This window comes from Mesoplodon densirostris, chromosome 15 (assembly GCF_025265405.1).
Source record: "Mesoplodon densirostris isolate mMesDen1 chromosome 15, mMesDen1 primary haplotype, whole genome shotgun sequence".
Lineage (NCBI taxonomy): Eukaryota > Metazoa > Chordata > Mammalia > Artiodactyla > Ziphiidae > Mesoplodon > Mesoplodon densirostris.
In genome coordinates, this window is record NC_082675.1 from 75,998,089 (window position 1) to 76,013,134 (window position 15,046).

At 39.0% G+C, this 15,046-nt stretch overlaps 1 protein-coding gene across 1 annotated transcript in view; it reads left to right on the forward strand.

Annotated features, from left to right (window-relative positions):
• Positions 1–3,505: 3,505 nt before the first annotated feature.
• LOC132502515 (glutamate decarboxylase 1-like) overlaps positions 3,506–15,046 on the forward strand; it is a 54,535-nt gene continuing 42,994 nt past the window's right edge. Inside the window, 1 exon segment of the mRNA XM_060118375.1 lies at positions 3,506–3,684. Within this exon segment, the coding sequence (XP_059974358.1) occupies positions 3,506–3,684 (179 nt within the window).

A 15,046-nucleotide genomic window follows, 5' to 3' on the forward strand; every position in this document is an offset into this window, starting at 1 on the left:
CATTATTGTTTACATTATTATAGTCACTACCTTGTAGAAAACAAATTGAGGGAAGAAAAGTGGAGGTAAAGCCATTGTCACTCACCTTGGGCACCACAGAGCACAGGTTGTAGGGTCTATAATTGTTTGGACCAGTTAGCATTGTTTTATTTTCCAAACTGCCTGGAAGGGGATTGTATAGAGTGAACAAACCAGTGTGTATAGAGCATCCCCAGGGGAGGAAAAGTCATTCAAATTGCATGCCTGGCTGTGAGTAAGCAGCATCTTCCTCATGGATACAGTAACATGTACCATCTATGACTTTGTGTCTTAAGTGTAGTGTTGCCCAATCTTTTGTCTACAGGTGAGCATTAGATCTGTTACAGCAGTGCTGAGACAGTGGGAAATTATAATATGGGACAAGAAAATGTGTTTGTAACAGAATACTGAGGATTATTTTATTAACTAGCTTGCAGGTAGCTCTTTAAAATGAAGCTAGATCCATAATAAAGAGCGTTGGGCTTTCTGCTAAATTAAGGCAATAGATTTGCCCCTCTTAGAGAAATGAGGTTATGGGTTACTTCCATTATTACTCTACCACTGAACAGATTATATAAATTATACAACTTTCAACTTTCATTTTTTTCCTATCTTTTAATACTCTCCTATTTAGAATATACATGTGTTTCTGGAATGTAATATCACCACTAAATACTCATGATTTTGTCTTTTTATCCTGTAATTGTAAGAGAAGTTTAAAAAAGCAGGAAATATCTGGTAAGAAATTTTATAAATTGTATATTTTTAATGCAGTGCTTTAACTTTGTTTTTGATTTAACAGAACAAAAAGGTATATAACAGTATGAATTAAAAAGTATAAAACAGGTAAAGTAAGACTGGGGGGAAAAGAAAAGCAAGTATGCCTCTGGTAAATGTTAAAGTTGCCCTAATTGAGCACAATTAGCTCTTACCTCCTGTAGCTAAGGCAAAAATGGAAATGTAATTACTTATGGTACTTATCTTGTTTCCATAGCAACTTATGTATATCTCTTGCTTTTAATTTATTGCATTGCTTTAGAATTAGCTTTCTGAGACTCTGGTTCCCACTAGACAGAGTTCCTTGAAGTCAGACCCTCTGCTTACCCAAAATAGTTGCTCCAAAAAAATCCCTACATTTTTACCCTCACAAACTGAAACTCATTGTCCAGAAAGACAGAAATAATCCAAGTTTTCACAGCAATACAGATTTTTCATTTACTAAATCTGAAGGGGAATTTCCCGCTTGGGATATTATGAGAGGTCCATTGGGTAGTACATCAGAGAGTGTCCTCAACAAGTTTTATAGCAAATAAGGAAGTGAAATCCAAATATCCATTTCCTGTGGTGAAGTCTGGTTAATTTGCGAGCCTAACGTTGAAGCACCCATCAGTGTAGTGACCTTACCAGGAAGACACTTAGGAGCTGCACACACGTAGACTTCTGGCAGTTTTAGTTCATTCAAAGGTGAAACTGTATACCTAGAGAATTGTGAGTTTTGTATTTACACATGTGTTCCATGGACCCTGAGGGACTGCAGGACTTCAGAATTCACTAAGGAATAAGGAAGAGATGGGAGCTTTTGATGTTCTAGATCACAAATCATTTTTTAACCAGAAGACATCCTCTTCAATCTGACTAGCATATTTCTGTATAAATATAACTACAAAAAACTGCATTGCTAAACAAACATATAAACAAATAAATTTTGAATATAATGGGCCTAGATAATTAGATGGATGCTGTGCACCTTGCGTGAGTCTCAAACCTGTCTGGTCAATCTGTTCACCTGGGGTTCTTTCCATAGCCACAAGTATGAAGGTCCTGACCTTTAGAAATTCTGATCTATTAAGTACAGGGTAGAGCATAGAAATCTGTCCTAAAAAAAAAAAGAAAGAAAAGAAAAAGGAAAAAGCTCTTCAGAAGAGTCTGTGATCACTCAGCTTGGAACCCACTGCTTCTACCGTTTCTAATACGTAGTCTTTCTGTAAAACTATGGAAATAGTTGTAAATACAATGTCAAAACTTTGGAAATAGTTGCTGGTACACAGCAAATTTAAATTTTGCTTTTTAGAATTTTCTGGACTTTTTTTTAGAATATTTTTGATTTATGGTTGGTTGAATCCAAGGATGCAGAACCCCGGTGATAGAGGGCTGAATGCATATTCTATCTTTAATACCCGATGACATAGATATATTATAATTCTACTAACTTAATGATAAGGAAGTTGACCTTTATGAAGCTGACAAATAAATAGCAGGCTGGGACTTGAACCCTTGCAGTGACTTAAAAACTCTTTGATCAACTCATAGGGCAAAAATAAACACCTGAATTGAACCCTTTCATTACTGCTGTCTTTGGAAAATGTAAATGAAAATGCCTAAGATGTTGTAGGTGCCCCTAGAATAATGCTCTGAACGATAGCAATAATGGGTTAAGAAGGATCTGCTGTGTTTTTTAAAACGGTAATTCTGCAATGTCTATGTACTACTGAGCAGTCCAATCCTTCACTGAATGATGTTTATTGTTAGACTTTTTTTTTTTTAGTACTTTGGAGAAATAGAATTTCTATTCCTGAAAACCATCTAATGTCAAGTTTCTTTAAAATAAACTTAAAATGAATCTTCTTTTGGCTTTTGATCTTAACTTTTAAAATGCCCTTGGAATGAAAATAGGACAACTTTGAGTACATGAGACACATAATCAGTTGAATCTAACCTGGTTTTTTAATTGTCCTTCTCAAAAGGGAGAACCAATTTAGTCATTCAAAGTGGGCCAATTTTGTGTTGAGACAACCTTTAATCTTTAAAGAATGGAAAATAGGGCACTGATGAACAAATAGCACAGTGTATTAGTGTAAGACCAGTTATAAAGTAGGCGCATATGTAGAGGACCTCTCTGGTCAAGTGAATCAACGAGGAAACATAAATACACATAAATGTCTGTAGAAGACATTGAATAAATATTTGTTGGATGATGAATTATTTATCTTATAAGCATGACTTAGCTATGTGATTGCAAAATTTTCTGTACAAAGTCATACTATTAACGTAGTACTATTACTCACTTGGGCCTTCATGATATAACGGAGATGGGAAAAATTGGACATAGTTAGGGTAAAACAATTGAAAAAACATAAAGGAATACAAACAGGGATTTTAAAGGAGGTAGATACGTTTGGTAAGTTAAGTCAAACATCATATTCGCTAAATATGAAAAGCTGTTACCTGTCTGGGTGGTGGTCAGTTTCCCCAAAGTGTGCAGTATGGGGGTGAATTAGTAGCGTAGGAAAGATTGGGTAGTGGCAGCATCCTCTTCATCATTGCTCATGAGAGCCTTGCAAATGATGAACTTATTGGATTTTCTGACTAGAAGGAGATCTACCGAAGTGATCTGGAATGTTTGGAGAGTTGGTAAACGTATGATGTTTTAATCACCGCCTATTTATCCCATCAGTGAGGGAGGGATTCCTCCACTAGAGTTATGGGGATGGCTGAACACGTGACACCAGACACTGGACGGATGAGATCACAGCAGTTTATTAATCACAAATACTCACAGCCTGGGGGAGGAGGACACCCCAGCCGGGCAGGACCACATTGGGCTGCACTTGGGAATAGAGCAATCAACAAGGGGCTGGAGGAGATGGGCTCTGGACCATCAAAAAGGTGAGGTGACCCCTGGTTCCCACTCGAGGATGTGATTGGCTTGTTTGAATAATTCCCAGCTAGCAGCAAACTGAAACCCACTACAGTACTCTTGGATTAAGCAGGAACTGCTCTAGGTCCCTCTGATAAGGAGGGTTGTTTAGCTAGGGGACCTTATTCTCAGGAGCAGTTGGGCCATTCAGTGCCCTCTCAATTTCACCAGATATCAAGGTAGCACTCGATATTGAGCCTTAATTTTAGGCCTTACACCACGTGATGATGCAAGACATTAAAGAATGAACATTTTATTCCACACTTTTACTAATACAGGTGAATTGCAAAGTGGCCTCAGTTGGATAGGAAACATTCCTTTTTCCCTTCGAACAGAGGTGAGGTGAAGGGAAATAAAAATAGTTTTTGGCATCCTGCACCCAAAAGACACAACTGACAAACATGGGCCTGGACAAAACAGGCAACACATTTCTTCTGATATTTTCCTTGTCTGCTATGTCATCCCTTTATTCTCATAGACAAGTGATCCTAACTACAAGAGTGACAAGAACTCAGCATTATTTTTGGTGTGGAGTTTAGACTATAGCTGTAGGTCCAAACTTGACAAAGCAGAGGAAAAAGTAACCCTTAGCTTTCCTCTGTGTCCCATCTCTGGGCCCCTTTGACCCGTTCATCTTCTTCAACTGTTTTCCCTGTGTTTTCACGCTATTTCTCTGGTTTACTTTGGCCCCCTAGAAGGGCTAGCTTTAATCAGATGTTTGTCTTTCATCCAAATGTCAGTCCATTCTTTATGCTCATCAGAACTTGAATTTTCTTGGGTCAGCATCTTCCATTTATGTGCTGTGCTGTACGGAGAGTGAGATTTTGAACATCTACATCTGGACTCGCGTACTAAGTCTGCTATGAACTGTGTGAACTTAAGCGACTGCATTCATTTTTCTGGCCATGAGTGCTTTTGTTTGTCAAACTAATTAGTCAAACTGTGACCTCTAAGGTACCTTGTAGTTTTTTCATCTCAGGCTTCTGAATCTATGTGTTAGAAGTCTGGCTCTCAGGCGTGGTTTAGAATAAACAAAAAGCCTGGTTCCTGTGGTTCCTGTTCTGTAAGAGTGAGTATAAGAGGTTTCCTGGGCTTCCCTGGTGGCGCAGTGGTTGAGAGTCCGCCTGCCGATGCAGGGGACACGGGTTCGTGCCCCGGTCCAGGAAGATCCCACATGCCGCGGAGCGGCTGGGCCCGTGAGCCATGGCCACTGAGCCTGCGCGTCCGGAGCCTGTGCTCCGCAACGGGAGAGGCCACAACAGTGAGAGGCCTGAGTACCACAAAAAAAAAAAAAAAAAAAAAGTTCTACTTGACCTCTCTGAGTTCTAGGTATCTCATGATACATATCTAAATATATCATAAGGCTACCCTGTGAGATAAATAAGATAAAATGCAGGCTTTTTTTAAGGCTTTTACAAATGGTACTTAATATTATTTTATTCATAGAAATTCTAACTATGATACTCCTCTCCATGAAAAACTTAGTCTGATTATCTTGTATTATGAGGATGATCTTAGCCTGCTGTGAAGCAATAACCTAGCATGAAACCCAGCAGGGTTGATCATCATTGCTAGATGGTTTTCTCCCTTATTAGAAATCAATCCCCAAGATCACCTGGGAGGTGTCCGAAACAAAATCTGAGGTTAGAGACTCTTTTTTTTGTCTGTTTTTTTGTTTGTTTGTTTGTTTGCGGTACACAGGCCTCTCACTATTGTGGCCTCTCCCGTTGCGGAGCACAGGCTCCGGACGTGCAGGCTCAGCGGCCATGGCTCACGGGCCCAGCCGCTCCGTGGCATGTGGGATCTTCCTGGACTGGGGCACGAACCTGTGTCCCCTACATCGGCAGGCAGACTCTCAACCACTGCGCCACCAGGGAAGCCCTAGAGACTCTTAATTTAGTTTGATTTTGAAAATGGTCAAGTTATAAGTTATAACTTTATACATTTATAAAGACCAAGAAAATAAATACTTTTCTAATACTACTATTGTTTACTTCCTTGGGCTTTTAACATTTTTTTATGATAATTCAACAAATTATACTGTCACAACGAAACAAGCTATGCTTTGCATATAGGGCGCTTGCTAAGTTACTATTGTTTTCACACAGATTAATGCAGTATTAGGAGGTAAAGAAAGTCTTAAACATTCATATCCATTCAAGCACACCATAGTAAAAGCCATCATCACTTTTTAAATTACTATTTTATAGAATAAATTCATTTCTGAAAAGTTGACTGTTAATTAATGCTTAAATAATATAAAATGGAATAATTCAAGGAAATACTATTGGCCATTTAAAGTATGACATAAATGTATATTGTTGACATAAAAATGCTCACTGTATATTTTTAAGTTAAAAAAATCAAGTTTCAAGACAGTTTGCATATAATTCCATTTAGAAATTCTTATCATAAAATTATTGTAATACATGGAGTGATAATTTATCTCTTTGTGGTGGAGTTGGCTCTACAGGGTGGTAAAAGTTACGTATGAGAAACACTCTAATTCCTGTATTGGACAAAATGCATCTCTATTAATTCTGATTGTTCTCACTTTAAATTCAGAATCTCTCCCTCAAATAAGTCCTGCAATCCTACTTGAGTTTCCCAGTCAATTCACTCTCCCACTTTCCTATAAACTATTCATACTCTCTCTCTCCCTCATCAAACTTTCAATAGCTCCTCTTTCCTTTCCCCTCATTCTTTGCTGAAACCTTCTTTGTTCCCTAGAAATTGAAAGCATTTGGGAAATAACTTCTACCTGCTCCCTCCTCCAAATCCGCCCTCCCTACATGCATCTGTATCTGTACACTCCTCCTTGCCTCAAGTTTCAAGGGCTAAACCATGTGTGCTGTTGTCCAAGGCCAACTCCTCTCGAATCTATTTTGTAGCTCTTTTCTTTTTCTATCAGGATTTCAAAATGCCGTAATCGCTCATTGATTGTAAATCACTTTACAGCTACCATTCCACTCCTCTGCCACTCTTTATAGCAAAACTTTTTCAAATTGTCATTATTTTTCATTATTGCCTCTTCTCTATTCTCTGGGACCCTCTTTAATCAGGCTTTTGTCCCCATAGCCGTTCTGGCCAAGGTCACCATTTTTTTTACAACTTTATTGGAGTATAATTGCTTCACAATGGTGTATTAGTTTCTGCTTTATAACAAAGTGAATCAGTTATACATATACATCTGTTCCCATATCCCTTCCCTCTTGCGTCTCCCACCCTCCCTATCCCACCCCTCCAGGCGGTCACAAACCACCGAGCTGATCTCCCTGTGCTATGCGCTGCTTCCCACTAGCTATCTATTTTACGTTTGGTAGTGTATATATGTCCATGCCTCTCTCTCGCTTTGTCACAGCTTACCCTTCCCCCTCCCCATATCCTCAAGTCCATTCTCAAGTAGGTCTGTGTCTTTATTCCTGTTTTACCCCTAGGTTCTTCATGACATTTGTTTTTTCATTGATTGCCCCCTACCCCATGGTCAGTTCTCAGTCCTCACTGTGTTTTCTCAGCAGTATTTGATACCTGAATCATTCCCTTTTATTTGAAACACTTTCTTCATTTGACCTACTGTACACCGCTCTTTGGGGGGGTTTCCTACTGTTTCACTGACTGCGTGCCCTTCTCAGTCACTGTTACTGGATCCTCATCTTCCTGTGTTTTAAACTGTGTAATTCTACAAGGATTAGTACACATTTTTCTTCTCTTCTCTGACCACAATTACTCTTAGGTGATCTCACTCATATATTTAATTATGATATATGTGACACATGTATACATAAAATTAAATATTGTATGAGAATATATATATTTCATTTTGTGTGAATATATATATATTCAAAGTAGCCCCTTCCTCCTCAACTTCTCACTTAACTCCAGACTAATAGGTCTCACTTCCTATTTGGGTATCTATAGATAAGTCAAGTTCAGCATTTCTAAAACTGAACCCTGAGTTGAATTTTCATCATCCCACTCACCCCCAGGTACACATATCCCACACCTTGTTCTCATGCAATTGTTCCCACCTCAATTAGTGGAAACTCCAATTCATCTGTAGTTGCGGCTTTAAAAGAAAAAGGAATTCTACCTGACTCCCCGCTTTCTCTTACATCTTGTATTGAATCCAGGAGGAACTCCTATTGGCTCTCCCCTGAAGATGTTTCCCTAATCGGACACCTTCTCATACCATCCTCTCTGACCGTTGGAGTCTGAGCGCATCGTCTCTCTTGGATTTACTGCTTCTGTTTGTGCTTCTGCTCTTGCCATCTTATGCTCTTTTCTTAACACAGCAATCGGTACGAGCCTTTTGAAACCTAAGTCAGTTCATCTAACTTCTCCACTCTAATGCCTCCCCCATGGCTCCATCTATCTTACTGAAGGTAGAGGCCAAATCCTTACAATGGCCTGTAAGCTTCTGTGCAATCTAGCCTCCTGTTACCCTCATTTCCTACTCTCCTCGTGGCTCCACCCACCCCACTCACCCTGGGCTCCTTGAGGATCCTTGAACACATTAAGGAAGCCCGGACATCAGGACTTTTGCTATTTGCTCTCCGAGGATTCCTTCACCCCACCCCTTCCAGGTAGTCATGTCACTTACTTTCTCCCTTCATTCTGCTGTAACATCATCTCATTAGAAAAGACTGTCTTGATCACCCTGTGTAAAAGCACCACCCTCCCTCCACCACAGTCCTCCTTATCTCACCAAAACCTTATAACTTGCCATCAGCTGACATAGTGTATGTTATTTATTTACTGTCTTCCTCAGCTAGAATAAAAGCTACATGACAGCAGGAACTTGGCGTGTTTCGGTCATCGCTGTGTGCCCCATTTTGAGGTTGTAATCTACTCTTCATTCCGGGGCCAGACCACCTGGAGTTTGGTCCCTGCCCCAAACCAACAACTCCATGCAGATAGGCTCTGCCCAAGCCCAGCAGCAGGATCTGTGAGTCAAAGGTGACGCTGAGACCTGTCCCTGGAAGGCTGGGCCACCAGCTTCCCTTCTCTGACACTCAGGGGTCCACTCCAGGGGGATATCCGCTCGTTTAGGCGGTGCTCTGAATCCCGTCTCCTCGCGCACCCTGATACAATGGCCTCTTGCCTCTTCGGCAGCTCCAGACTTTTTCCCGGACTCCCTCCCGGCTATCTGTGGCCCACTAGCCCCTGCAGGCTGTGTTCACGCCGCCAACCCCAGTCCTCTCCCTGCGATCCGACCGAAGCCTGAGCCTCAGCTCCCAGCCCCGCCCGCCCCGGCGGCCGAGCAGACAAGCCTCTCGGGCTGGTGAGTGCTGGTCGGCACCGGTCCTCTGTGGGGGAATCTCTCCGCTTTGCCCCCCGCACCCCTGTGGCTGTGCTCTCCTCCGCGGCTCCGAAGCTCCCTCCTCCGCCACCCGCAGTCTCCGCCCGCGAAGGGGCTCCTAGTGTGTGGAAACCTTTCCTCCTTCACGGCTCCCTCCCACTGGTGCAGGTCCCGTCCCTATCCTTTTGTCTCTGTTTATTCTTTTTCCTTTTGCCCTACCCAGGTACGTGAGGAGTTTCTTGCCTTTTGGGAGGTCTGAGGTCTTCTGCCAGCGTTCAGTAGGTGTTCTGTAGGAGTTGTTCCACGTGTAGATGAATTTCTGGTGTATCTGTGGGGAGGAAGGTGATCTCCGCGTCTAACTCTTCTGCCATCTTGAAGGTCCCTCCACCATGTCCTTTTTGTGTGTGATTCAAGACTTAATTTAATAGTTACCCTCTTAGCAAATTTCAACTATGCAGTATAGTATCATTAACGATAGTCACCAGGCTGTACATTAGATCGCAAGAACTTATCTTCCATAACTGAAACTTTGTGCCCTTTGACCAGCGTCACCCTATTTCCCCTTCCTCCAAGTCCCTTGCAACCACTATTCTAGTCTCTGCTTGTATGAGTTTGACTATACCAGTGCCCCCTTATCTGAGGTCTCTCTATTTGCAGTTTCAATTACTCTCAATGAACTGTGAGATGAAAATATTAAATGGAAGATTCCAGGAATAAAGTTTTATAATGCATGCCATTCTGAATAGTGTGATGAAACCTCGCACCAACCTGCTTTGTCCTGTGCTGTGAATCTCCCCTTTGTCCAGTGTCTCCAGGCTGTGCATGCCACCACCCGATAGTCACTTGGTAGCCACTTGGTAGCCGTCTTGTTATTAGATTGACTGTTGCAGTATCACAGTTCTTTTGCTCAAGTAAACCTTATTTTACTTAGTATTGGCCCCCAAAGGCAAGAGTAGTGATGCTGGCCATATGGATATTCTCTTATTGTGCCTAATTTGTAAATTAAACTTTATCATAGGTATGTATGTATAGGGAAAAACATAATATATATAGGGTACTATTCATGGTTTCAGGCATCCACTGGGGGTCTTGGAAAGTGTCCTCTGTGGGTAAGGGAGACTACTGTATTTTAGATTCCACATCTAAAGTGAGACCATGCAGTATTTGTCTTTTTAAAGTTAGATACAAAAATAGAACATAAATTATCACGAAATATATTTTGAACTAATTAACTCTTGAAGTTTACTCTCTACTACCCTTCAAATTTCAATCAGCTTCCATTTCATATTATTTCAGTTGGCATAATAGTTCATATTATGTCAATTTCAACCTCCCAATATTTCCAACCCCAAATATGTTCAAGGTCCCTGGCAGAAGGATGGGGCTGTAGAGTGGACAATCTTACAGGGGTAGGGCTTCTACTGTTATTTCAGTATTTTCATAACCCGTAGGATATTTCAGAACTGGGTGAATATGAGCCCTGATTATCACCAATATTTCATAGAGAAATGTATGAATTTGAAACAAGCAGCAGGAAAGACACTGAAGTTTAAATTTGTTCAAATAAACCTCAAATATACACAAGAAATCCTAATGAGCAGTAAGTGGAGGAAAATAACATATCTGTCCAGATGAACAAAATCTTTTCTCATTCCTATTTTGAAATTATAAACCATACTTATATTTTCTAAACTTTAGTCTTTATAAATTTTCTGAGAAGCCAACACATGTTTTTCAGTCACAAGATTTTTAGTTCTCTCACAAGAACAGAGAAAATCTTGACTTATACAAACATGCTTTTTTATTTATCCTTCTGGAATCCAAAGCCATCAAGTGTTAGTGTGTAGAATTCAGGTAACTAAAAGAAGGAAAACCTGTAGTAGAAAAAAATTAGTGCTTATAAGAGAAAAGTGCTTGGTGATTTGCCGTCATGAATTCAGAAGTTTCTTTATCCAAAGTCAGAAAGTAGAAAATAATTAATTACATCATCAAGAATAAGACTCACAATTGCCCATTTTTATATTTTCAGATCAGATTACTGGGAGTCAGAAAGCTGATTCACAGGACGAAACACATAAATGATACAAATGTCTCTAACAAAGGAAAACATCAATTTCCCTTCTTTCAATATTCAGATATTGCCCTTTGATTGAACTGACGATTCTTGTAAGTTAATAGAAAATAAGCAAACTGATTCTATTCATGAGGTTTCCACTATGTCCTTCAACTGAAAGGCCAGTCTGTCACTGACATAAAGCAACCAGAAATAAAGAATACAGTTCAAATAATGTTATCTAGCATACATTGTTTCAGAAATCGGGATTATTAGCTATAGATGGAAATGTCAGCAGGCAGTCAGCAATGGGCATGTTTTCGGGATAGAACATCACCCTCATGCTCTGTGCTATTAACTCATACACCCCGTTTCCTGGAATTGTGTAAATGCTATATATTTATTGCCTTTGAATTTGTTTTTTTGAGCTGTCATCACTTGTGTTCCCTGAAATTCAATCTTAGTACCATCAGTTTCACCATATTAGAGTGATGAAATAGTTTCTGCTACTTCTCATCCTACTGCTTTACCCAAGTGCATTACCAAAGGGTGATATGCCCCATTTATGAATATATCTACTCATATAAGCCATTAGCCATAGAGATAAAATGATTAGAATCTTAGCATAGTCCCATTCACTCACTTCATGGGTTTTTAGGTCCTGTAAATTCAAACTGTTTTCCTTGTAAAAATAATTGTAAAGTTTAGAGAGGCAAAGCATTTTTGTTATTAATGACACTCCCACAGAGTTGTCAGTTTCTTTAAACTTGAGCAGGGTGCACCTCCCTTAAAGGTAAACAGTCCAGGCATTCACAATGGCTTAAAAGAATGAATGGGTGACATCATACATGTCAGAACCCTGGCCACTCATCTCTATGCATACAACCACTTCTTTCCCATGACATCACTGCTGGACAAGGACATTAGAAATACGTTCCCCTTTAATAATATGTTCCCCTTTAATATAGTGCTTTGGAGTTAAGCAAACTAGGATTTTAATCCAAGCTCCACCCCTTACTTACGAGAATATCCTCATCTTCTTTGAGCCTTATCTTTAAAGAGGAGGAAAACTGGCACCACTCTTACAAGATTGTTTTGAAGGCTAATTAAAAGCCTAGGGCATGTGAAAGATAGGCTCCTCCATGTAGTGATGGGAAATTAGACACAGTGCATGTGCATCAGTAATATCACGAAAAAAGTGTATCCACGTTATCCCTGTGGCAATGAACCTTCGCCAGTTGCCACAGGGCATGTCTCCGTTCTACACTGATTGATGCACAAGTTCTTAGCATATTATGATAATTGCTCTAATATAACTAGGAAGAATAAAGATAGGAAATTGAGTTCCTACTGTGTGCCAGACATTGTTCAATGCTTCTTCTATTAAAAGTGCACTTATAATGAACTTCCATGACTTTACTGTAGAAAGAGCAGTGTCAACAGTTAATGTAATTTACTGTCAAGAGAACTCCAACTATTCACGAGGAAGAGCTACCTTGTATTTCTCTGTGGTCTTTAGCTGGCCTACGCCTGGTAAATGCCCAGGGAAGATCCTGAAAGAGTCCCAGGAGGTGGCAAGATGTCATGCTTTGCTTTCCTTTCCTCTAGAGAACCTTACAAACAGAGAGGACTGAGATGTGATGTAAACAAGCATGACAATGTCTGGGGTGTGTGTAACTACCAGGTAAACTTTGGTAGCGCTCCGGTGACATTTCTATCAGTATTTGGGGAATCTTTTCATTGTTCCTCTACCTTCTTGCCCTTGAATATCATACTTATATCATAGGCATATATTCAAATATAATGATTATTTTGTATCAATTTGTGCAATAGTTTATTTTTGGATGAAAAAATAAATCCTCACACATTGTCCATTTTAGTCATAGAAAAGTATTCAAATTTGCATTTTTCTCTACTGAATTGTGTTTCTTGGCTTCTAATAAAAAGAGAATTCTAAAATATAAGGTGGAGATCATATATATTACATGGTATGATTTTTACTATTAACTAATAGTTATTTGCTAATAACTGTTATTTATTAATAATACTGTTATTTAAAGAATCAATGATTTAGTTTTTATTACTGTTGCATATATTCACTAGGATGTGAAAGAATAAATATCAATGTCTCCAGAAAAACATAGGACAGAACCAAAATGGATCCTGTCCATTACAAATAGTAAAATGATGAATAAAATATAAAAACACTTAAAATATATAGCTGAGTTATAAAGAAAAAACATTTTTGAGTGCTGGAAATAGATAAGACCCTCAATGCCAGGTCAAGAGGCTAGAGCTGATGATTTTGCAAACCCTGAAAGTGGGACGAGGAGGCAACAAGACGAGATGTAAAGCCTAGAAAATTTGGAGCAGAGGTTCTGACTCCACGTGGGGCTTTGGACTTACTAAGTCTTAGGTCCGAAAATCCTAAATAAAACCACAAGGCCAGGACTTTGTGGTGCTTCCTCTTCTGTGAAAATGGAACTGGAAAAATATCTTCTCACCAGCCTAGGAAAGTTGAAAGAAGCCTGTAATTTGCCCCAGGTACAGGCTGACATTGGGGAGGGGAATGGCTTTTAAAATTGAAAACTCAAAAAAATGTGACTCATGAGTCACTTTCGAATTCACACTATCAATCAATGTCATATATTTTGTTAATAGAATAAAAGGGAAAAAACACATGATTATCTCAAAAGCTACAGAAAATCATCTGACAAAAGTCCAACACCCTTTCATAATAAAAATACCCAGCAAACTAGGCATAGAAGAGACCTTTCTCAAACTGATGAATGTCATAGATAAAAAAAAACCAAACAAACCCACAAAAACCACAGCTAATATCATACTTAACGGTGAAAGACTGGATGTTTTCCCACCTATATCAGGAATAAGACAAGGAGTTTCACTGTCCTACTTCTGCTCAACAATATACTGGAAGGGTCTAGTCAGGGCAAGAAAAAAAACAAACAAAAGGTGTACAGATTGGAAAGAAGAGAGTTAGACTATCTCTACCTATAGATGACATGACATGATCTTGTGTATAGAAAATACCAATGAATCTACCCTCAAAATTCTGTTAGAACTAATAAAAGAGTTCAGCAAAGTAGCATGATACAAGATCAATATTAAAAAATCAACTGTATTTCTATAAAACAGCAATGAACAATCCAAAAATAAAATTGACAAAATGATTAAATTTACAACGGTATCAAAAGGAATAAAATACCTGGAAATAAATTTAACAGTAAGTGCAAAATTTCGCATTGAAAACTACAAAACCCTGTTGAAAGAAATTGAAATAGACCTAAATAAATGAAAAGTTATTGCATGTTCATGGATTGAAAGACCTAATGTTAATAAAGCAATACTCCCAAATTTACCAACACATTTAATGAAATCCCTATAAAAATGCCAGTTGGATTTTTTTGTTGCTGTGGAAATTAATATTCAGATCCTAAAATTCACATGAAAAGACAGGCAACCTAAAAGAGCCAAAACAATCTTGACAAAGAACAAGGAGTAAACTTCACATTAACAAGAATAAAGGCTAAAAACTACCTATGAATATATAAAGGAAGTTTTAATATAATAGAGATAGCACTACAAAAAATAATGGACTAGTAAAAGGATGAATGTTTTTAAAAAGTGGTGTTCACTATTCAGCTATGTATATATGATTAAAAACTGAAATCAGATCCCTGCTCACAGCGTGGAGAACACTTAAAGTCTGAAATGTAAAAAGCAAACGTTTAAAACTCAGAGAAGTATAGATAAACTAACGAGAAAGGCAAGTCAATTATGAAATGGATAAAAGACAGGCAATTCACTGCAAGGGAACCCCAAGAGCTAATAGACATATGAAAAGTGCTCATTCTCATTATTTATCAGGAAAATGTAAATTATAACAACAGTGAAATACCGTTTTACATGATTGGCAGAACTTAAAACTCTGATAATACCAAGTCTCAGCTAGAATATG